This window comes from Octopus bimaculoides, chromosome 7 (genome assembly GCF_046866305.1).
Source record: "Octopus bimaculoides isolate indiv1 chromosome 7, ASM4686630v1, whole genome shotgun sequence".
Taxonomy (NCBI): domain Eukaryota; kingdom Metazoa; phylum Mollusca; class Cephalopoda; order Octopoda; family Octopodidae; genus Octopus; species Octopus bimaculoides.
This window is the reverse complement of record NC_142934.1, coordinates 57,375,487-57,401,812: the sequence shown is the minus strand read 5'-3', so window position 1 is coordinate 57,401,812 and position 26,326 is coordinate 57,375,487. Positions and strand designations below refer to the sequence as shown.

Genomic DNA, 26,326 nt, shown 5'->3' with positions numbered 1-26,326 from the left:
TCCTTAGATATCATGAATTGATGGTGCTCTCTTTGAACCACAGTTTTTCAGTTCTGGTGTGCCCCAAAGTTTAGTTATCCTCAAAACTCTTCCTTGTATGCATCACTGTCCTACATGCCATTACCAACAATATTCACTCTTATGTAGATGATATCGCCACTTCATTCCTTTCTAGCTTTCCCTTTTAAGCATCATCCACATTCATTGTCGACACCCTGTGACAAACCTACACTGCCTCCATAGATAGAGACCTCAAAAATACTCTCAGACCAATTTTTACCTCAATTTACCACACAGAGATTCAGTCACTACATATGAACAAAACATTGTCACCCTTAAACATGAACAACATGCTACTAGAAACTTCAGAGTCATAACAAATGCTAGACCTGGCCATCACTGAATCTCTCATTTGGCTAACAGACATATGCAATATAGCAAAGACTATAATACATAAGACTGGCTTTCTACACTTACGTTTTGAAATAGTCAAGTCTATCTCTCCTGTAATCTTCTTTTCTCTTCCATTCTGTAAATGTAAATTTAGGTCGGAAGGTGAGGGACTGTGTCACTGTAGACCAGTGCTTCTCAAACTATTTGATGTGGCATACCGGCAGTTTTTTTTTTTTTTTTGCCTCCCACAATGTTCTAAGGACTGGTAATATTTCTTAGAAATAATTATACTGGAAACAATATATATAATGAATATAATAAAAGTTGACAATTTTTTTTTATCTTATATTTATTTTGTAAACAAATAATACAATATTACATATGCATTTTATAATGTTTCTTTCTTTTCTGGAAACTCACCACGTACCTGCAGCTGATGGCTCATGGACTGGCACCAGTCCATGGACCACCACTTTGAATAACACTGATTGATGAAGACTATCTGATAAATTTTGCCTTTTGTATTTGGTTTGTAAGATTCTTGATTTGTTGCAACAAATCTTGTATTTTGCTGCTGTATTTCACTAAAATTAAAACCCTGTTTTAGTTCCTATAAACAAAGGGGTTTAAAATCTGTTGTTTAAGTTCCATTAAACATATTGATAAATTAATAGTAATAATAAAGTGAAATGCTGTATATTGTATTATGCAGATGCTTGTAATCATTCGTAAAGGTGCCTATAATTTACCAAACTACTAACATTGCCCCATTGTCAGTCAAGAATTGAGATACTATGCACACACACACACACACACACACACACACACACACACACACACACACACACACACACACACACACACCATTACATAATATTTATATAAGCCATTCTGTAGCTTTCTTCTCCCCTCTGCTTCCACTCCTCTTAGATACAGGTGACATTCTTCACATAGTTTATCATCCACCTTTCTTATTCACCTTAAAGTACCTTTGATTATTTAGTCAGTCACCTAAATTTAAGGTGTTCCACTCAGGGACAATGCAGGCGTGTCTAAAGTTCTGTTAGAAAATTAAAATATTCCTCCTATCTTTTTTATTTCAAAACTTCCTGCTCATGCTTTTAAATGATTTAGTGGCCTATTATAACTTTGTTACTACAGTTGCACAGCATGATTATCTGATGACCTCAGTCAGTTTACATTTACGTCATTACTGCTTTGTATGTATGTTTATGTCACATGTGACATAAATAGCTCATCGATTAATATAATAATGATTTTCAAATAGGTTGGGGAATTCTAACCGCTTGAATTCATTCCAATGTTGTTACTCGTAGTTGTTTCATTACAAAGGACACATCCTTCACAATCACCTCCACTACACCGCCATTGCCAGTAGCAGATGAAAGACAGCAAAATCAACTCCTGATGGCATTTTAACTTGACGCTAATAGAAGTAATGCCAAATAGTGTGACATATATATATATATATATATATATATATATATACAAATAATTACAGAGGCATCAAGCTGTTAGATCAGGTTATGAAAGTTACAGAGAGGGTCATAGCCCAACTAATTAGGGAGCGAATCAATTTAGATGAGATGCAGTTTGGGTTCGTGCCAGGTAAAAGCACTACTGATGCCTTATTTCTAGTGAGACAGTTGCAAGAGAAATACCTAGCTAAGGATAAACCTCTGTACCTGGCTTTCGTTGACATGGAGAAAGCCTTTGACAGGGTCCCCCGATCCCTTATCTGGTGGTCAATGAAGAAACTTGGGATAGAAGAATGGTTAGTGAGAGCTGTGCGAGCCATGTACAGAGATGCTGCCAGTAAGGTGAGGGTTGGAAATGAGTACAGCAATGAATTCCGGGTAGAGGTAGGGGTCCACCAAGGTTCCGTCCTCAGCCCCCTATTATTTACCATAGTCCTCCAGGCAATCACAGAGGAGTTCAAGACAGGTTGCCCCTGGGAGCTCCTCTATGCTGATGACCTTGCCCTAATTGCGGAGTCACTATCAGAACTAGAGGAGAAGTTTCAGGTGTGGAAGCAAGGTCTAGAATTGAAGGGCCTTAGAGTCAACCTAGCTAAAACCAAAATCCTAATAAGTAGGAAGGTAGATAAAACACAAACCCCTTCAGGTAGATGGCCCTGCTCAGTATGTAGAAAAGGAGTAGGTAGTAACTCTATAAGATGTACGCGGTGCAAGCTATGGACACATAAGAGGTGCAGCAACATCAAAGGCAGGTTAACTAGCAAGTTAGTTTTTGTTTGTGGCAGATGTTCAGGTGCAATAAAGACTGCAAACAAACAGGAAACAACTTCTATCTCATTCCAGGGTGAAAAACTAGAGGTAGTCGATAGCTTCCGCTATCTGGGCGACCAAGTTAGTAGTGGGGGTGGGTGCGCTGAAAGTGTAGCTGCTAGAATAAGAATAGCCTGGGCAAAGTTTAGAGAGCTCTTACCCCTGCTGGCGACAAAGGGACTCTCACTCAGAGTAAAAGGCAGACTGTATGACGCATGCGTACGAACAACCATGCTACATGGCAGTGAAACATGGGCTGTAACTGCTGAGGACATACGTAAGCTCGCAAGGAATGAAGCCAGTATGCTCCGTTGGATGTGTAATGTCAATGTGAATACCCGTCAGAGTGTAAGTATCTTGAGAGAAAAGCTGAACATTAGAAGCATCAGTTGTGGCGTGCAAGAGAGACGATTGCGCTGGTATGGACATGTGGTGAGAATGGAGGAGGATAGCTGCGTGAAAAAGTGCCACACCCTAACAGTTGAGGGAACCCGTGGAAGAGGTAGGCCCAGGAAGACCTGGGCTGAGGTGGTGAGGCAAGACCTTCGTACATTGGGCCTCACCGAGGCGATGACTACGGACCGAGACCTTTGGAAATGGGCTGTGCGTGAGAAGACCCGGCAAGCCAAGTAAGATCGTTGCCAGTGCCCCTGGACTGGTTCTTGTGCGGGTGGCACATGAGATGCACCATTTTGAGCGTGGCCGTTGCCAGTACCGCCTGACTGGCTCCTGTAGGATTTTCGAGCGAGATCGTTGCCAGTGCCCCTGGACTGGCTTGTGCGGGTGGCACATAAAAGACACCATTTCGAGCGTGGCCGTTTTCGTGCGGGTGACACGTAAAAGCACCCACTACACTCTCTGAGTGGTTGGCGTTAGGAAGGGCATCCAGCTGTAGAAACTCTGCCAAATCAGACTGGAGCCTGGTGTTGCCATCCGGTTTCACCAGTCCTCAGTCAAATCGTCCAACCCATGCTAGCATGGAAAGCGGACGTTAAACGATGATGATGATGATGATGATGTGCGTGAGAAGACCCGGCAAGCCAAGTAAGATCGTTGCCAGTGCCCCTGGACTGGCTCTTGTGCGGGTGGCACATGAGATGCACCATTTTGAGCGTGGCCGTTGCCAGTACCGCCTGACTGGCTCCCGTAGGATTTTCGAGTGAGATCGTTGCCAGTGCCCCTGGACTGGCTTGTGCGGGTGGCACATAAAAGACACCATTTCGAGCGTGGCCGTTTTCGTGCAGGTGACACGTAAAAGCACCCACTACACTCTCTGAGTGGTTGGCGTTAGGAAGGGCATCCAGCTGTAGAAACTCTGCCAAATTAGATTGGAGCCTGGTGTTGCCATCCGGTTTCACCAGTCCGCAGTCAAATCGTCCAACCCATGCTAGCATGGAAAGCGGACGTTAAACGACGATGATGATGATGATGATATATATATATATATACTTTATTTAAAAGCAGCAGAAATATAACAAAAGACTGTTACTCTGAGTTTCACGTTCCCGTTCATCGGACAGTTTTGTTCCGGTATATATATATATATACATATATATATAGAAAACCTCTGAAAGGCTTCATACATTTGGTAAGGTTCAATGTCAGTGTTGTTCTAGAGAATGTATAGTGTTGTTCTATAGAATGTTTAAGAAACCATAAGAAAATTATGTGTTTGTTTTAAAACTTGAGATTACATAGAAAGTATTTTGCATAGGATATGGTCAGTTCCCATGAGCACTATCTTTTGAATTTCTGTCATTTTGAGGTTTCCTGGTATCTGAGCTAGGTAGCAATCAGCCCCTTTTGCTATCATTCTCAGGGCACCTATGACAACAGGTATTGTTTTAGTCTTCAGGTTCCACAATTTGCTAATTTCTATTTCAAGATCTTTATACTTTATACTTGCTCAGTTTATTTCAAGATCTTTATACTTGCTCAGTTTATTATTATTATTATTATTATTATTATTATTATTATTATTATTATTATTATTAATATTATTTTTATTTGCCTGATGCAATACCAAGCAGTGGCTCTCATGGCTTCCACTATATCAATGGAGGAAGGTAGATGGTAGAATTGGTAAATGACTTGACAAAATGTTTTTGCTGTATTTAGCTACATATCTTTGTGTTTGGAGTTCAATTCTGCTGGAATCAATTTTGCTTTTCTTCCTTTTAATTGGGAGTTATTCAACACCCTGTTCTCCCCTACAATTTTTTTCCCATGTATCTATGTAAGGAATAATTAAACTGAATTTAAGATATCTATTTTTCTCTCATAGTTATAAAACATTCAAGTTTGATGTAGCAACAATTTAAAACTATTTGTTTCAAGCAGTTTGTTAATCACAAAAGTAACTCTAACCCTAATTACAAATGAACTGTCATATTTGCTCACATAGAACAATTATTGCTCATATCAGAAACAATGAAAGAAATTCTCATCGCATTTTATTGTCTTCAGTGCACTGCAGGTAATGGAGCCGATTACAGATTCATAAAGATTTGAGATTATATACGATTGCCTCTATCTTAATCCACTTAATCTAATAACAAACTATTGTTTAATAAGCTTTCTAATAAATTGTGCAGCACCTCAATGAACTTTGGAATATCACCAACTGCTAATTCACTCTTCTCTTAGTGCCCATCACTGTCTTTCTCTCTCAGTCTCTCTCTTACTCCCACTTCTACTCTCTTTTAATCTCTCATACTCCTACTCTCTCTCTCTCTCATGAACACCATACCAATCTACCTACTGGCCTACCAACTTCCCTGCTTACTGTCTTTCATCTTATATCTTCTTTCTCTCTTTAATCTTTATTAATGAGAAGACAAAATAGAATTAGTATTCATATAATTCTTCTTTATCTTCACCATGATACTGGACAATTTGCTTCTGAATAGAAATGTCTGCTGTCTCATCAATGAGAAAATTTTGTCACCTTCAGCTTAGATACAGAGTTGTATTCACTGTTCACATAAAAAAAAAGGCTTTTAGTCCTTTCAGTACTACCAAGCTTTATATCCTTTACTAATTTTGAATTTGGATGATCTTGGCTATGAAGCCCAAATAATTTGTTCGCTGATTCCTATAAATAAGTCAGAACTCTTGTTAGACTCTTGGGGTAGCTTTCACTAAAGAGATACAATAAAGTTGAAACACTATGGTGTCTCAAAGTCTCCTTACATCAGTGAATCACATGTCTAAAGAGAAGACATGTTCTCCAATGATAGAAAACAATGGCAGTCAACTCATTCCTGTTCAAATCTATCAGAATGTATTGAGAATCAATAGATTATGTTATTGTTTGGATTCTTGCTATTCAGTGTGCACATTATGAATTGCTATAATCAAAATACAATTTGCTCAATTATGTTCTGCAGTAATTCTGCTGAGTTTATGCTCAACTGCTGAACCAGGTTTCATAAATCAGCTACTTTTGAAATGTGTCTTGTCAATTTTTGTCGTTTTTGATGGCATTTTCTTTAATTTTTTTGAAAAATTTGTTTTCAGTTAAGTTAGACTGATTTTAAAATTCTATACTTTTCAGAAACCTTTATCAAATTGTTTTTACTGACAAACCAAACAGAAAACTTTTCATGTATCAACAACTTATGTGGAACTTTCCTTTCATAAGAAGCTATGGATTTTTTTTTCTCCCTTACATGTGTTGTCTTATGATTTTCATTGCTTACTGAGAAAACATCTATATTTTTTCTCTCTTCATTCATAATGAATACTTAAAAAAACAACATGAAACCCCAAAATCTTCACTACTTGTAAATGCAAGCAAATAGCACCACATACCAGGACACTACATAGGCTGTAAGTGAAACTGAAGCAGCCATGTGAAGCAGAGAAATAAACACATGATTGTATCACATCACTCACTGTCACTACTCTCTAGTCTTAAAGCCACATATTAAACTATAAACATATTAACCCTTTAGCATTTAAACTGGCCACATCAAGCCAAAATTTTCTACCTGCTTTCTATTCAAACTGGCCAGATCTGGCCTCTCAAACCTACCCTACAATGTCATTCTAAAAATTAAGTTAACTCATCAAAATTTGAAAGCTATAAGACAATACATGATTAATTCAAAACAATGTGAATAAATAAGCAATACATTTGACAGAATAATTTGAATACTAAAGTGTTAATGAATATGTATCAGATATATGAAGTGTTAACATTTTAACCCTTTTTGATACCAACTCATCTGAGACTGTACCTAGTTCTATAACACAAAATCCTACTTTTTTAAGTGATCTAAACTGAAGCTTTCTATCAGTTCCAAACAACAGTTATTTAAATGAATTTTTCAATATTCTTAAAATTAATTGAAACTAGGGTAGTGTATTTCAAATAAAAAGGTTTAACACAAAATTACTTAAACATATTAGAAATATTTGGTTTCACATTAAATGTACTTCAGGGGACAAATTGTACCAAGTTTGAACTAAAACTTCAACTTTGTCTGCAAGTGTTCCTCTAGACCAGTAGTTTTCAACTGGGGTCCATATGGCCTGTGGGGTTCATATAAAATTTTGTTCTTAGAATTTATGTGCAATAAACTGGTTATATTTCTACAATACACAACATATTCAAACATTCTTTTATACAATTCCTAATAATGTTTAATCATAAAACTTTAATAGGACATTGAATGGCTAGGAGGGTCTCCCCCACTTGAGTAAAATTGGAATCAAAGGAGTCCATAGACAAAAAATGGTTGGCAATCACTGCTCTAGATAGTTACCTAACTTGCTAGAAATAGCAATCAAATCTCCCATAAACACAATCTTACTGTATTAAAACAGAAATGACATGGATAATGTAGTCCTAGATATGAAGTGATGGTCATAGCTAGCATGCTTTTGATCACATTTGTTCAGTCAGAGCATATGTGAGGCAAAAAACGTAATTTGTATTGTCTTAGAACTAACATATGAATTGTTCTGTTTTCGTACTGTCATCTGCCATACTTAAAAAGTATATTTACAATGAAATGTTTAACTCTTTTATAGCTACCACATGGTGGAGTGGATATGACATTTGGAGAACTACAAGAGATTTCTGCTCATCAGCAGAGAGAGCTGGAGGCACAACAAAAAATCTTGCTAACCAAAGAGCAGCGCTTGAAGTACTTACGGAATCAGGATGCTCAACACCAACAAACGATCGCCGAGAATGACCAGCTTCGGAAACTTCGAGAGAGGGTTGAATCCCAAGAATTGAAACTGAAGAAATTAAAAGCTCTGAAAGGTCACGCTGAACAACAGAAGCTGAACAATGGCAATCTAAGTGAGTACTTCTGATCAGAATTGGTACTTGTTCTTTAAGTTTCATTGGTATCATTACATTAAGGGGAAACCTTAAGTTCAAGGGTGGTAGTTTGTTTATAATTGTCAAAAGAAGCTTTACATTTGTGTGTGTGTGTATATGTATGTGTGTATGTGTATATATATATATATATATATATATATATATATATATATATATATATATTTATATATATATATATGTGTATTTCGTGTGCAAGATTCTTGATGTGGATACGTGTGTTGAAAGAAATACAATTAAACCTTGGGAGAGGCATAATGCCTCTCCCAAGGCTTAATTGTATATATATATATATATATATATATATATATATATATATATAAATGTGTGTGTGTGTGAATGTCTGCATGTTTTTGCGTTTATGTGGATGGAAGCAAAGAGAGCTGCCAAGAAAGAATTGGAAGCCCATTGTGATTGACTGATACAAATGACATGTGTGTATATATATATATATATATATATATATATATATATATATATATATATATATATATATATATATTGTACACACACACTGATGTACATTTTTTTTCTGTCTTAAACTGATGTATATAATGTTGCGTGTGTTTGAGGGTGCATGGTCTAGTGGTCAGGGTGTGCACTCACGATCACAAGATTATGTTTTCAATTCCTCGACTGGTTGGTGCATGGTTGTGTTCTTGAGCAAAACACTTCATCTCATATTTCTCTGCAATCACTTTGACACCTGACATGTGGTACACAGTGCACCTGTTCAGACAACCTCAGTTTAAAGGAGGTAGTAAGTTAATGTACAGCACATACATTTGATCTCTATTAACAAATCATTTGTACTGGTTGTTCAGCAAAAACTGAACACTTGTATGTTATCTTTGACAGGAACTTCCATCATATATATATATGTGTGTGTGTGTGTGTCCGTGTCCGTGTCCTGCAACATCGCTTGACAACCGATGCTGGTGTGTTTATGTCCCCATAACTTAGTGGTTTGGCAAAGGAGACCAATAAAAAAAGTACTAGGCTTACAAAGAATAAATCCTGGTGTCGATTTGCTCGACTAAAGGTGGTGCTCCAGCATGGCTGCAGTCAAATGACTGAAACAAGTAAAAGAATATATAAAATGTGTGTGTGTGTGTGTGTATACACACGCACATATCTCTATGGCACATATATAACCTGTGTAATATGATTTTTGGAATAAGTATATCTTATCCTTAGATGTTATGCAAGACAACTAAAAACAGGTTGGCTTCAAGCAGAGCATCAAGCATAAAACATTGCTTCAACCAGCTCTGTCCAACTTATGTCAATATGGAAAGGCAGATATAAAAATTATGTTGATAATGATGGTGATGATATATCCATGCATATACATGTATGTATAAAGAAAATAATTATTAGTATGGAAATGGAAAATATATGGATGTAAATCTAGTTAGCCTTGTATCTGTGATTTTAGTCTCTCTGGAATAGTTATCCTTAGAAACATTGGTGGCTAACCACAGATAGACAGTCAGGAATCTAATGCTCGGAGAAGGATCATAGGAAAGAAAATATGGGGTTGTGAGAGGACATGTTTTGGTCAGGTGTAAAAATAATGAAGATTGCTTAATTGTATTATTTCTATGGTTAAAATTGTGTCTAAGAAACTCATCTTTTTATCAATGTTCAATGGAGAGTATGTTAAAAAAAAAAAAGGCATGGGCTGTGTGATAAGAAGTTTGTTATCCATCCACATTTCCTAGTTCAGTCCCGATGTGTAACACCTTAGGAAACTGTCTTCTACTATAGCCTTGGGTTAACCAATGTCTTGTGGGTAGATTTGGTAGATGGAAATTGAAAGAAGCCACCATATATGTGTGTGTGTGTTTTTCTGTATGTTGTTTGTCTCGCACCACTGCTTGACAACCGGTGTTAGTGTGTTTACATCCCTGGAACAGCAGTTCAACAAAAGAGACTAACAGAATAAGTACCAAGTTTTACAAAAGAAATAAATACTGCGTTGATGTTTTTTTTTTACTAAGATTCTTAAAGTTGGTGCCCCAGCATGGCCACGGTCTAACAACTGATGAAAGAAGTAAAAGATAAATGATAAAGTCACAATGTAGTTTACTTGGAAGAAATATTGACAGCAAAGAACCAATTGTTACAAAATGGTTTTACTTTTTTATTTTTCATGTCTTCTGAATTATTTCAGTTTTCTATCTTCTGTGTATAACACAGTTGCTATTATTGATGTTTGAAATTGTTTCAATATTATACTGAGACATGAAAGAATAATTCATGTCAGTGCTTAAGTAACTAGATTCAGTTGTACCATTCTCCTCTTTTGTTATTATCTTCTTCCATTGGAGATAATGGTATAATAGAAATTCATTGACAAAAAGAAAAAAAAAATGAAATGGTTGTACCATTGGACTTGATATATAATACTCAGCTTGCTTGTGTCTGCCTGTCCAACAATGGCTTCTACTCCTACATCACAGTCAAGATGAGCCAGTTTGGGAGTTGCTCTTTTGTTGGTTGACTTACTAGAAATAGGAGCCAGCTCTTCTAATTATACACAGTAGTGTTGGCAACGGGAAGGGCATCCAGCTCTAGAAAATCTACCTCAATAAACTGTGTCCAACCTATGCAAGCATGGAAAAGTGGATGTTAAAATGATGATGATGACAGTTTTAAAAAGAGGACTCATTGGATAATGTAGTACTAGACATGCAATATCTTGTGGAATGGTCATAGCTGGAATACTTTTATTCATAAGTCTGCTTAGTCAAAGCTGACCTGGAGTTCAACAGTAACTTCACAACTGGGTGTTCAGAAGTAGCAATGACATTCATCTATTTAAAAATATTAATTGCTCTTGCAATATGCAAATATATAAATTTGCCAATCCTATTCCACCCATCTTACAGCCCTGGTAAATACATGTACAACACTAATAATCAATAAAATAAATATTTCTCTTTAATTATCAATAAGAAAATTAATCCTTTAGTGATTGTGACCTTTTAGCAACCATCATCTCTTTTGTTAATTTCTTGTCACATAAAGCAATTTCATTGGTTGTGACATGCATCTCTCATATATTATGCACTGGATCACATACCTCTTTCATAGCTGACCTCTAGTCAGGTATGGCTGTGTGTTTAAGAAGTTCACTTTGCAGTCAATAGTCTCTGGGTTCAATCCTTTACATTACCTTGGGCTAATGCTTTCCATAACCTAAGATTGACCAACACCTTATGAGTGAATTTTGGTTGATGTAAATTCTATGCAAGCATGTGTGTGTACTTTACATGCATATATATATGTGTGTGTTTGCCAGCATGGAAAAGGGTATGTTAAATAATAATAACGATGGATTGTGTGTGTGTGTGTGTGTGTGTAGAGGGAGAGAGAAGAGTAGAGAAATGCAGTAAAAGTTAACAAGAGGGGCAGGATGAGTGTACATACTAGGCTGGAAACCTACAACAGTGCTACAGTTCACAATGTAATAAAAAATAAAAAGTAGTGTGAGAATTATTGAATTTTGTTACGTAATCAAATATTCATTCGATCATCTCATCAGCTTCTACTATTCAGTTAGTGAAACTGGCTTAACAGCGTTATATTGTTTAGTCATGTAGTTACTAATTACAAGTTACATAAGTTTTTACTACTTCTCTGTTATAGATGTGAAGCAGTTATCTTTTGTATTATAATATCTCACTTAGCGATGATGTGCAACTTAGTTCTCTCTTTTTTTTGTCTCCTCTTTCTTTCCCCTATTTATCCACCTATCCACCCACATTCACCCACCTAGCCATCCAATCGTCCATCCACCCGTCATCCATCTGCCCATTCATTTAGCCATCTTTCCATCTGCCCATTTATTTAGCCATCTTTCCATCCATCCATCCAGCTATCCATCACCTACTAATTCCTGTGTAAAAGAACAATTACTATGTTCTGTTTGATAGTTAAAAGGACATCGTTAATGTGATAATATCATAGAGAAAACATTTGTTGGGAACAGCCACTTTCCCAAATTATCTTCACTGTATAATGAGAATATTGATAACATTAACTAAAGTTTTGAAACTATGTTCTACCACATTATAAGTGATTCTTCTAAATAACAACCATTGATTTATGTCTTCAGATTCTGAACTGGAATCCATAAAAATTCTATTCACTGAGAAAGAAAAAGAATTAGCTTTGGCTGTAGCCAAGGTGGATCAGTTAACAAAACAGCTTGAGCAGATACGAATTGGGGCATTTACAATAAATGGTAAGATCAATCCAGATCACCCCAACGCCATGGCTGCCATTGAACTGGACAAACTACGGAAGAAATTGGCGGTAAGTTAAATATTTTACTTTTCTGCAAGTTTTACTTTATAGAATTAACACCCTGTTTGATGGGTGGGTCACAACCTAATATTCAAGTACAGAATGCTAGGGAGCCTTAACAAGAGGAAACATATCAAAAGTTATGGAGGTCTACTTGCCAGGCAAGTGATTTGATCTGAGACCATGTGTTGAACCTAAACTATTGCAGCATGAACAACATGTGTTAGTCATTCAAAAATACATAGAGATTAACTTCACTTAAGCATTTATTGTTTGTAACTTGATGCAATGAAATGTTGTCAATGACCAGTTCACAGTTTCACACAACAAAACCTGTAACACCATATTACAAACAAATATTTAAGTGAAGTTAGTAGTATTTGTGTGTTACTAAATGGCTAACAAGTGTCTGCAATGCTGCAATTGTCATATCACAAGTTGTCTTCTGTATTTGTTGATGTACTTAGACATTAAACTGTATGTGTATTCGAGAAAACTACCTATCATTATCCAGGAAATAAAGAATAAAGATGGTGTCAATTTGTTGAATGAAAATCTTTTGCCTTTCTTTCCACTCTCAGACACCCTTTATATATATATATATATATATATATATATATATATTCTCTTTATATACCACACTAAAGTTGTACACTTAAAACCCAAAGGACGTTTCTCTCTGCCTTCTCTCAATTTGCTAAAAATTCAGATGAAATCATCCTGTAAACACTATATTAAGAGAAGGACAAACACAATAGGTAATGTAGTTGTAAATATTCCTTGAAAAGAGATGATAATGGCTGGATTGTTTTTCATCATAGCTCTAAGGTTGACTTGACTCTAGTCAGCAACAAAAATACATGAAATATGAAAGAACTCTTCTTTTTCACTGGACCTCATAATCTGCCTATTCATTTCCCTTCTTCTCTTCAAAATCAAATCAGTTACTTTCACTTATGTAAATCTACCCTTCAAAATATTTAGAATGACACTTAAAATTGATGTTTTTGTTTAGATCCAGGTCAGTTCTGATACAACAGACTTATGACCAAAGATGCTCAAATCATCATCATTCTGTCGTTGCTAAAGTAGGAATGTATCCTGGGTACATGTCTCTTTCCTTCTTTATGATGGTAAGGTGTGATACGAAGATGTGGTTTAGAAGTTCTCTCTTTGCCAGAAACAGAATGCCTTAGTGGATGCTGTATTATTATGAAGTTTGCTTCCCAAGAAAATGGTTTTAGGTTCAGTCTCACTGCATGGCACTTTGGGCAAACGTTTTCTACTGTAGTCCTGGGCTGACTAAAGCTTTGTGAGCAGATTTAGTTGACAAAAACTGAAAGAAGGTCATTATACATGTGTGTGTGTATACACACACATAAGGGTGGATAGACAGGGGTCTTAGTGTCTCCTTGTCTTTATATTACATGATGGTTTTCAACAAGTAGCACAGTCATACAAGCAGTGTCCTTTATTTCTTATATTGTGTGATGACATATCCAGTCTTGGTGAAATATTACCTTACTTGGAAACAGTTGAGGGTGGATGACAAGAAGAACATCTGCCTCAACAAATTCTGTCTGAACCATGGAAGCATGGAAAAGTAGACATTAAAACAGTGTTGATGACAAAGAGGATAATGATAATGATGACAGTAACAATGGTGACTTCTGAGTTCAAATCATGTTACGGTCAGCTTTGTTTTTCATCTTGAAGTTAATAAGTACTAATCAAGTACTGGGATCAATTTAAATATGTTTGTACCCCTGTCCTAAACTGCTTTTGCTTGTGTTTATGTTAGAAATTATTATTATTGTTATTAGTAACTATAACTAGTTGTAAATGTTGTGAATATCTTGTATGAAGTTGGTTATTTATTTAGATATGTCTTTTACTTGTTTTCATTAAACTAATATTTGTTCTAATGTTCTGTTTACTATATAGCTGCACAATAAACTGAATGAACAACAAAGCATCAAGATGAACAACCAGCAAGATTTGTTAATGAAAAAGAGGCGAGATGTGAGTCAGATGGATAAACGGATAGCAGAACTTCAGTTGAGATTGAAGAAACGTTTAGCACAACAATTGCAGCAGCAGCATCAGAAATCTAACAATGCTGGGCAGCAAAACAAGGTTCGACCAGCCAGTAATGTGGCTGCAGTTGAACCTTACCATCACGCTCCTCGCCATCAAAATACATCAGTTGATGAAACGCATTCTGATCCGGCATTCAGCAAGGAAAAACCGAAATATCAATCATTGCCTAGTACTATATATAACAATCAGGAAAATATGTCCATCAATGAAACACCTGTTCCTGGTTTCAAAAAAACAAAACCTGATGATGTTATTGAAGACTATCAAATCCCTTTGGTTGTATCAGTTGATAAATTTCCAACCAACGATGGGAATAACAGCGGCTCTTCTCAGTATCCTAACAAAACAAAACAGCTAAGTCCTTCAGTGAATAATGATACTCCTCCTAAATTCCCATCAAATCGGCTATCCACAAATATTTCTAACTTTCTTCCAAAACCATTTGGAAGTACATACAGTACATCAATGTTGTCTGGCCGAGGAAGCAACTCGTCTCAAAGTAATGTCATCCCAGATGAAGTGCGGCAAGATGGCAGTGGTCAAAGTTCACCTGCTACTAGTGAAACCTCTCAGAACGGTATTATGGTTCAGAATTTAAGTAACTTTGTGCCTTCTACTAAAAGCAATAGCTCGCAGTTTACCCAAGCAGATACTACTATTCCATCCAAGCAATTTCACTATAGTTCTCCAGAATCAAACAATTGTGACACAACTGATAGTGTACAGAAAAAACTAAATGATAATTTACCAGTCACATCAATTAATGGCCCTACGTATAATGGTTCTGTAGATTATAAAAAATCTTTCAATTTACCTCAAAGTGAAACTTATGATGATATGAAAGAAAGCAAGCCAAATGCACAAATATCACCTACAATAACTAATGATAAGCTAACTTTGATGACATCCACCTCTAAAAATATTACATCTGATTCTGGCCCTACTCATTCTGTGAATACAGCACCAAGTAAACCTCAGTATGCTTCCAATAGTGTTATTGAGAATACCTACATGACACGACCCGTTTTGCCTGAGAGTCATTATGCGGCTTCTCTTCATCATGCAGAAAGTACACATCTGAATGGTAATCAGGGAGGTCAGGTTTCACAAACTGACCATACATCATCTGGTTTCCAAAACAAAGTAAAATCTATTTCTCCTTTGATTTCGTCAACATCAACGCATCGAGATCTGGCATCTGATAAGGGGAGTTTCAAAGCAAATACTCCAAAGAATATGCGAAGAAAACATTCTGAGTTTGAGCATGAGGAGTATGTGAAGACTTTGAAAAAAACAGCTGATTCTAGTCGGTCGGTGTCCACTAGTTCCATTTCGGCAATTTCGCAATACAAACCTGATACTAGTGATTACACCTTGTCTAATGATAACCGACATTGGCAGATAAATGGTGAAAACATTCCGGAAAGTGTAAATCAAACTTCCTCCTCCAATTCTTCTGGAGTTAGCAAAGGAAACCAACAAAATAGTAGCAACAATAATACCAACAGCAACAAGTTGAAAGGACCAGCAACTAAAAACTTGCCCAAAAAGTCTCTTTTAAAGACCAATGGTTCCAAAGGTCACTCAAGAAGAGTATGTTTTGATCCACTTGCTCTTTTGTTAGATGCATCACTAGAAGGAGAACTTGGACTTGTTATGGAAACTGCACGTCGTGTAAGTTATAAGTTACTGCATTGTATCCTCGCTTTCATTTCTTAGTATTTCATTTTGATTATTTAATTGTATTCTAAAAGTTTATATTCTTATGAAAGACCAGGTTAAATACTTCAGTCTTTACTTGTCCATTGACACACAGCACATATTTTCCTGGTATCCATCCCTAATTTTTTTCAACCTTTACAGTAACTTGGGATTTATGAAAGTAAAGCTGTTTATTACTCGGAATATATGAAACAAGGGCTAACTAAAAGTCTGAATACCAACATGGAACATCATCATGTAATATCTGTTTTCCATGCTGACATGGGTTGGACAGTTTGACAGGAAACTGGCCAGCAAGAGAGCTTCCCAGACTCCAATTGTCTGTTTTGACATTGTTTCTATGGCTGGATGTCCTTCCTAATGCCAACCACTTTATGGGGTGTACTGGGTGTTTTCTACATAGCACATGGGTGCTTTTATGTGGTATCAGCATGGATTCTTTTTACATGACGCTGACACCTGATGTTTAGAGCAAATTTATGAAAATGCTTTTGACAGGTATAGTGCTAAGAAGTACTTTAAATTGTCCTAATAATGTTTTCTTTTATAAGTATTAATAACAATTTTACTTGTAGTGTTGCATTATACTATTATGTTGTTGTTGCATATTTCCCATTGAGTCCTTATATGGTTACTACTTAAACTATTCAGTCTATAAGGGATAAAAATATTAATTTCAAATTTTGGCACATGGCCAGCAATTTGAGGAAGTGGATAAGTTAATTACATCAACCCCAGTGTTCAGCTGGTACTTATTTTATTGACCCCAAAAGGGTGAAAGGCAAATGAAATGATGCTAAGCATTTTGCCCAGCATGTTAACGATTCTGCCAGCTCACTACCCTCGAATTTTAAAATATTTCTTTCATGATCCAGATATTCTGAGATATTTCAGAACAATGTCTTGAAGATTCTGATTATTTCTCTCTTTCTCTCTGCTTTTCATCTCTCTCTCTCACACACATTCACACACACACACCGACACAAGGCCACCATTTTCAAAGGAGACTGTGATACTTATTTTATTGATTCCCACATGAATGACTTGCTAAAGTTGGTTTAGAACTCGGAACAAAAGCAACAGTATTAGCTTTAATACTGTAGTTATGCATTATTTATTTCTGTACCCATTCTTACAGTCACTGTACTAATTAATAATAAATAGTATTAATACTAATAATTACTATTTCTAATTTAGGAATAAGGCCAACAATTTTGAGGGGAGAGGGCTAGTCAGTATCATTGACCCCTAGTTCATGACTGGTTCTTATTTTATTATCCCTGGGTGAATGAAAGACAGAATTGACTTTGGCAAGATTTGAACTCAGAATATAAAGAGCTAGAATGAAAGCTGGAAGATATTTTTTCTCTGTGTCTAACAATTCTGTCAGCTTGCCACTTTATAACTGTTTCAAGGCCAGCATTTTTTTTTTTTTTTTCCATATAAAGAAGTTAAAAAAAGGTATTAGTTGATACCATCAACTCAGTAATCAATTGATACTTGATTTTATTGATCCCAAAAGGATGGAAGGCAAAGCTGACCTTGTGGGATTTTAACTCAGAACAAAAGAATCAGGAGAAATCTCACAAAGCATTTGTTCTGATGCTCTAACATTTCTGCTAGTTCACTCAATATTAATAATCATTTCAAATATTAGAACAAGGCTAGCAATTTTAGGAGAGTGGATAAGCTGATTGCATCAACACCAGATTACAATTAGTACTTATTTTATTGACCCTGAAAGAATGAAAGGCAAAGTCAACCTCGACTATATTTGAACTGAGGACATAAAGACGGACAAAATGCCACAAAGCATTTTGCCTGGTGTGCTAAAAATTCTGTCAGTTCACCATGTTTATTATAATAATGATGATAGACTCTCTTGTTGAAGATGAGATATGAGTGTTCAGTTTTTTGCCAAATGACTTGCTCAAAGGATTTGTTCATAGTGATCAAATGTATGTGCCATGCATTAGCTCACTCCCTCTGTCAAATTGACATTGTCTGAGCAAGTGCACGTTGTACCATGCATCAGATGTTGAAGTGATCGCAGAGCAACGTGTGGTGAAGTGTTTTGCTCAAGAATACAATGCATTTGTGAGTGCTACACCCTAACCACTAGGCTATGCGCCCTCAATAAATAATAATAATAGTAATAATACCTTCTACTAAAGGCACAAGGTCTGAAATTTCTGGAAAGGGGACTAGTCGATTACATCGACCTCAGTGCTTCACAGGTACTTAATTTATCAACCTCGAAAGGATGAAAGACAAAATTGACCTCAGCAGAATTTGAACTCGGAACATAGTGATGGGCAAAATAATGCATTTTATCCAGCCGCTAATGATTCTGCCAGCTCGCCACCTTCAATGATGATGATAATAATAATAATGAGGATGATGATAACAACAATTGTAGATGTTTTTCTTTTTAGCTTCACTAAATCTAGCAATGTCTCAGCTGAGGGAAACCTAGAAAATATAGTTGGTAATCTAATCCATATGCATATGTCATGTCTGCTTATGTATCTAAAGAAGCTGCTTTCAGTATATACATCTGTAACATAGAGGTATGGTTTTTTTTTCCTCTCCTCTTCATTCCACAAAGTCATGAATGTTGCTGTTGCTTCCGCTTTAATGAATATTTCCCCCTTCTTAATAAGGGTTGATGGTAGTGGTTAACTTAGAGAGGGGGCCAGGGAGCATGTATTCTATGGCAGCTACAACAACCATCTAACTTGTGTCTTAAATATGATCCAATCAACCAACTCCCATCCCATCTTTACAAAATCCTTTTCTACTTATATCTCCATGTTATTTTATAATTTCTAGCTTGGTATTTTTGGTTGGTGTTGTGGTGGGTAATTATCCTATCATATTTCCCACTGACTTATACAACTGTTGTAGTGTGGTTCCTAGAGGATGGGGAAAAGATCCCTCAGCTGTTTGTTCTTCAAATGAAGAAATCAAATACTAAAGAACACATTTTATCTTACGTTTACTCTAAATTCCTATAACAGCTTAAAATTCTATTATTAGATCATACAGCAATATTACAAAAAAAAAAAAAAAAGAATACCTTATTAAATTTCTTGTGTATGCAATTGAAGTGGTATAAAATGAAAATAGCCATTTATGTAACGTAAATGTATATACAGCATTGGACAGGCACGTTGCTGCAGTTTATTGTCCAAGATAAAACTTCATCTGGACACATTGTGTTTAAAAATACAATATATATATATAATATTGGAAGAAGACAAAATTCCCCTTCAGTATATTATTTCTAAACAGTGTCTTTTATTTTTTATCTTTTAATTCTTTACTCATTAGACTGCATCCATGCTAAGGTACCAACTTGAAGAATTTTTGGTGGGATGAATTAATCCCAGTTCAAAAATTTTCAAAGGCCGGTACTTACTCTCTTGGTCGCTTTTGCTCAACCCCTAAGTTATTGGGTCATAAACTAACCAATATATATATATATGTATATATATTATATATATGTATATATATATATGTATGTATATATATATTATATGTATGTATATATATATGTATGTATATATATATATATGTATATATCTATATATATATATATATATATATATATATATATATATATATAATATGTGTATATATATATATGTATATAATATGTATATACAGGGTGTCCTCAAGGTCTGGGTACATGGAGTAAATAAAATCATAACATAAACAATTAAATATAAGAAATAATAATTTCTTAAAGTATGTGTTAAACCCATGTACTCAGACTTTGTTGACATCGTGTATATATCTATATATATTCTTTTATTCTTTTACTTGTTTCAGTCATTTGACTGCGGCCATGCTGGAGCACCGCCTTTAGTCGAATCAAATCGACCCCAGGACTTATTCTTTGTAAGCCTAGTACTTATTCTATCGGTCTCTTTTTGCCGAACCGCTAAGTTACGGAGACCTAAGCACACCAGCATCGGTTGTCAAGCGATGTTGGGGGGACAAACACAGATACACAACATATACACACATACACATATATATATACATATATACGACGGGCTTCTTTCAGTTTCCTTCTACCAAATCCACTCACAAGGCTTTGGTCGGCCCGAGGCTATAGTAGAAGACACTTGCCCAAGGTGCCACGCAGTGGGACTGAACCCGGAACCATGTGGTTGGTATGCAAGCTACTTACCACACAGCCACTCCTACGTCTATATGTATATATATATATATATATATATATATGTATATATATATATATATCATCATCATCATCATCATCATCATTGTCGTTTAACGTCAGCTTTCCATGCTAGCATGGGTTGGACGATTTGACTGAGGACTGGTGAAATCAGATGGCTACACCAGGCTCCAACCTGATTTGGCAGAGTTTCTACAGCTGGATGCCCTTAGATGATATATAGATATATGCATATAACAGTTTTTTTTTTACTTGGGTGCCTGTATTAACAATCATTGCTTTTTCTCCAGCTGCCTTTATTCTGTCATAGATCTTCAGAGTATTCTCTTTGACTCTCTTTTACTTGTTTCAGTCATTTGATTTGCGGCCATGCTGGAGCACCGCCTTTTAGTCGAGCAAATTAACCCCAGGACTTATTCTTTGTAAGCCTAGTACTTATTCTATCGGTCTCTTTTGCTGAACCGCTAAGTCACGGAGACGTAAACACATCAGCATCGGTTGTCAAGTGATGTTGGGGGGGGGGGGGCAAACACAGACACACAAACACACATATACATATATACGACGGGTTTCTTTCAGTTTCCGTCTACCAAATCCACTCACAAAGCTTTGGTCGGCCCGAGGCTATAGTAGAAGACACTTACCCAAGATGCCACGCAGTGTGACTGAACCCGGAACCATGTGGTTGGTGAGCAAGCTACTTACCACACAGCCACTCCTGCGCCTATTATGTCTATTAATAATAATAATAATCACAGCAATCTATCTCCAGGTGTGTTCTACCCTGTCAAATTTTCACATTGGTCTATTTATGAACAACTAGTGCTATTTCTGGGTGATCTGCTCTGTTATGTGACCTCACATGGATCAAACAAAAAGATAATACAGTGAAAAGGATTAATAACTAGGCAAATGTAAACAATTTACTAATGTTAAAGAGATACTAAAGCTGTGAACTAGCAAAATCGTTAGTTTGCCGGGCAAAATGGTTAGCGGCATTTCATTCATCTCTGTTCTGAGTTCAGATTCTGCCAAGGTTGACTTTGCCTTTCATCTTTGAGCGTTTATAGAATTAGTACCAGTGATCACTGGAGTTGATGTAATCAATGTTCTCCCTTCCCCAGAATTGTTGGATTTGTGTCAAAATTTGAAACCAGTATTAAATGCAATTTCCTACTAAAACATTTTTAGTTTTTACCTTGTCTTCTTTAATTGAATAAGTTATTAATTGTTATTAATTTGTATTTATTTATCCAGGTATCAAATGCCAGTGCATCTAATGAGGAAGGTATCACTCCTCTGCACAATGCCATATGTGCAGGACACTATGATATTGTGAAGTTTTTGGTTGAGTTTGGCTGTGATGTTAATGCCCCTGACAGCGATGGATGGTAAGATTGTGTTGTTACTTAACACCAGATAAACTCTGAGGAAAGATGTTCTGGTTATCATCATCTCATCTTTTTTCAGTCATAGTTTATCAAAAGCTACATTGTTGAATGTGTCCTTTATTTTATTTTTTATTTTTCAAGATGGTGTGGTGCAATTTTGAGGGAAACTTATCTGCTATTTCTAGCTGATTACATAGATGCTCCTCTATTGGCTCTAAGCTTATGTTATGACTTGACAGAGGCCCACCTTATTTTGGTGGTTTTGATGGGGACCAAGTCTCGACATCCTCATGATAGCATCTTGTGTACATATCCTAATAATAATGCAGTTGTTGTAGTTGTTTAACCTCGGGTTAGCTCATATCATGCAGACCTATAATCAATGATGTTCCGGTCATGATATCTTGTCCTTTATTGTATCTAGTATTACATTACCAATGTGTTCTTCCTCATTCTTTAGATGATAGGGTGCAAGCTGAAGTAGTTTTTAGCAGGCTGAGTGACTGTGTTAAGGCTTAACCAGTTTGCTCAATAACAGTAAAATAAGCCACCTTGCAGAAGAGAAAGTGGGTGTACAACATAACCAACCTCTTAAGACTTGATACTAATCTTTAAGGTTAAAGGAAATGATCTGTGGGGTTTACATCTTTACTCTTTTACTTGTTTCAGTCATTTGACTGCAGCCATGCTGGAGCACCGCCTTTAGTCGAGCAAATCGACCCCAGGACTTATTCTTTGTAAGCCTAGTACTTATTCTATCGGTCTCTTTTGCTGAACCGCTAAGTTACGGGGACGTAAACACACCAGCATCAGTTGTCAAGCGATGTTGTGGGGACAAACACAGACACAAACATACACACAGACATACATATATACAACAGGCTTCTTTCAGTTTCCGTCTACCAAATCCACTCATAAGGCTTTGGTCAGCCCGAGGCTATAGCAAAAGACACTTGCCCAAGGTGCCACGCAGTGGGACTGAACCTTGAACCACGTGGTTGGTAAACGAACTACTTACCACACAGCCACTCCTGCGCCTGTTAATTTTCCTGTTTGTATCCTACAGTACTTTGTGCAGTGTACTGAGATGCTTTAGGCTTAGACCTACAGAACCATCTTGTGTAGTTATATGTATGTGTATATAACTTTGAATGAAAGCTACACACATTGTTGTTGACTAATCCCTGTCAGTTGTTAATCTAGTTTACATGTAGCAAAGAGATTTATAACCAACGATTTCAATGTTCTTGATGTGTTCCCATTTTTCACCACTAAGCTACACTCACTATATATCACTGGTATTTATTGGACCACGACAAGCTTTAAATGTCTGAATAACTCATCCATATGTTGAGTATGATTTTTTTAAGGGCTTAAAATATGATGAGGCTTTACTTAAAACTGTAGGATTTTATTTTTTATGGGTTAGATTTGACCTTTGTATCTTTGGATAACATAACCTCACTAGAACTTCTCTGATTGGTTCATATCATTAATTTTATTATTTTCTGGACTCACTTTTAGTGTATGTATTTACAAGATTTATATATTGCTGCTTGTTGGTTGTTTTGATTTCCATTTATCACTAGCTATCTTATCTACAAGACAGATAAGTGCATATACATTATTGATATCTTAATTTAGAAATAAAGGTTCCTATTTTGAATCCAGTGGGAAACTAAGTATACATTTAAGATTAAGACACCCGATAATAATCAGAGATCAAGTAAAACATTGTACAGAATAGACATTAAATAATGATGATGATGCAGGCATGGCTATGTGGTTAAGAATTTTGATTCCCAACCACATGGTTCAGTTTCATTCCCACTGTATGACATCTTGGTTAAATGTCTTCTATATAGACCAGTGCTTCCTAAAGCTTTGAATGTTTTTTGGTAGATGGAAACAAGCCCATTTTATATGTGTGTGTGATTTTGTATTTCCCTCACGTCATTGAGTGCATTTTGCTTACTGGTCATAGACAATAGCTTTACTATTGGTATAATCTGTTTGCAGTCCACTATGAAAGCATGTTCAAGTTTCTTGATATACCATAACATTTTTTATTCATTTTTTTATATTTTTGTGATATTTGTAAACAAAAAGGTTTTCTTCAGTATCATTTCTTTCCAATTCTTCACATAAGCTTGTCTGAGCAGTTTGTTGTTTGGAAACAGATGGAAGTTAGCAACAGAAATGGTATCTGGTCAAAGAAAACTCTGCCCCACTTTCATCTGACTATGCAAGCTTGGAAAAGCAGACTGAGGAATTTAAATACAAGGTTTATAATTAGGAAAATTACAATTGCATTAATAAAAATTCATCTTAGACATTAAGTTAATTGGCTTGTTTTGTTCTAGAGATCCCAAGGTAATTGATGTGCTTGAGAGAAGATACAGCTGTTATATTTAGAAGTTAAGCTACAAACTCTTTCATTGAATCCATCATCAAACAATATTCTAGATATTTGTCTTCCTAATGTCATTTCATTCCACATTTCATTCTGCAGGACACCTCTCCATTGTGCTGCATCTTGTAACAATTTATACATGGTGCAGTTACTAGTGAACCATGGTGCCTGTATACTTGCAACAACACTCAGTGACCATGAGACAGCTGCCAAGAAATGTGAGGAAGGTGAAGCTGACTATGAGATATGCTCTGATTATCTTTACAGTAAGTTATTCACTTTAATATTATTTTATTTATTTAAACAGCTGCTTTATTTAACTGTTTGTTACTGATTTTTTTTCCACAGATTAATGACTGTCATGTAAAATATATCAAATTGAATACTTAGATAATTTTATCCCAGAATGGCAATAAATGCTGTATTATTGGAAGTTAATTCTATTTCTGGAAAATTAGAAAGAAAATTTGGTACACACACACACACACCGGTGTGTGTGTGTGTAGATTCTTGAAGGGCTTTCTCCATGGATTATTATACAAGAAAGCTTTGCTGTCTTCACACAAATTTTAGAAGCATATATTGCAATAGCTTAGCATTTAAAGGCCTACATTTATTAAATTGCCTTCTAAAAAATCTAAAATATTTAACCATATTTTCCCTTAAGACATACAAGAAAAGTTGTGATGAAGAATGGTACTAGTTTTGTCCCAAATAAACTATCAGTAAAAAGTTTTAAGTAGAATAAAGCAGTTTTCTTCAAATTATAGGTCAACCACACTACAATGCTAAATGTGACAAAGATTGATACTGTAAAGGTGACTACAACAACAAAGACAGTCAGATACATATTTTACCGAAATGAATATTGACAATTATTGTATATTATTTTTAAATATTGAATATTATATTTTTGTGGCTAAATCTGTAACAGTTCAATGTTTCTATGATATTGACTTTCCCAGAGTTGGTAATTAACTGTGATAGTTCTGTCTGTTCTTGGATGTGTGAGATATAGAATCTGGTTTCTCAGAGCAGCAAGACATTACCAATACCTTTTTCCCCAGTAAGAGTACTATATCTACTGCTTGGTGAAGTGATATTTCAGTCTATACACCATTCAAGGTTGTGTACAATGTTACACATTTGGTTTAACAGCTAAAGACATCAGTAATTTTATACACCTCAGATTTTACAATAGCAGTTTCAATAATTCTATACATCAGATTTCACCAACAGAATGTATTGGCAACTCTACACATCACAGCTTTTATAGTCATAGATCCTCTCTGCCATAACCCACATCTGATGTATGAGGGGATGCTGAAAAGTTCCTGGCTTTCAGTAAAAGAAAATACAGGAGGATCAGCTAATTATGATTTTATACAACATATTCCCCTCTCAGATTCATACACCTATTGCAGCAGTCCTTCAGTTTTTCTAAGCCCTGTGAAAAAACTTGGAGGTTTGGGCCTCCAACCAGGCCTTTCATGATACCCTCAAGCTCAGGAACTTTTCAGTACCTTCTTGTATGTTGACCCAAGCTGAACATCATTTCTGCTTTATCTTTAGTTAAAAAAAAAAGGGCAGTTTTTACCAATTATTAACTAAACTACCTGCTTGTTTTTTTTTTTTTTCCTTTTAGGTGTGCAAGAAAAACTTGGAATTGCCAATAATGGTAAAGTGTTTGCAATATTTGCATATGAAGCCCAGAATTCTGATGAACTCACCTTCAAGATAGGTGAAGAGATAACTGTCCTACGCAAGGGAGATGAGAATGAGAAAGAATGGTGGTGGTCTCGTATTAAAAATCGTGAAGGCTATGTTGCTAGAAACATGTTAGGAGTAAGTACTCTGCAGTTTTCATTTCTTTTAATGACACAACTTATCTCGATTTTCATTCTGTTAGGTACATATAATGCTGGGATGGCTGTGTGATAAGTAGTTTGCTTCCCAACCACATGGTTCTCAGTTCAATCCCACAGTGTTGCATTTTAGGCAAGTATCTTCTATTAAAGCTTTGGGCCAACCAAAGGCTTGTGAGTGAATTTGGTAGCGAAAAATTTAAAGAAGTCCATCATGTATGTGCATGTGTATGTGTTGGTCCTTCACCACTAGTTGACA

The 26,326-nt window shown here is 35.9% G+C and overlaps 1 protein-coding gene across 10 annotated transcripts in view; it reads left to right on the top strand.

Annotated features, from left to right (window-relative positions):
• LOC106879046 (apoptosis-stimulating of p53 protein 2) overlaps positions 1–26,326 on the top strand; it is a 252,795-nt gene that overhangs the window by 220,538 nt on the left and 5,931 nt on the right. For all 10 annotated transcript variants that reach the window (XM_089355355.1, XM_089355356.1, XM_089355357.1 and 7 more), the window contains 6 exons: positions 7,740–8,016; positions 12,179–12,378; positions 14,314–16,143; positions 21,656–21,789; positions 24,302–24,468; positions 25,848–26,047. In XM_089355355.1, the coding sequence (XP_089211481.1) occupies positions 7,740–8,016; positions 12,179–12,378; positions 14,314–16,143; positions 21,656–21,789; positions 24,302–24,468; positions 25,848–26,047 (2,808 nt within the window). The remainder of the gene's footprint in view (positions 1–7,739; positions 8,017–12,178; positions 12,379–14,313; positions 16,144–21,655; positions 21,790–24,301; positions 24,469–25,847; positions 26,048–26,326) is intronic.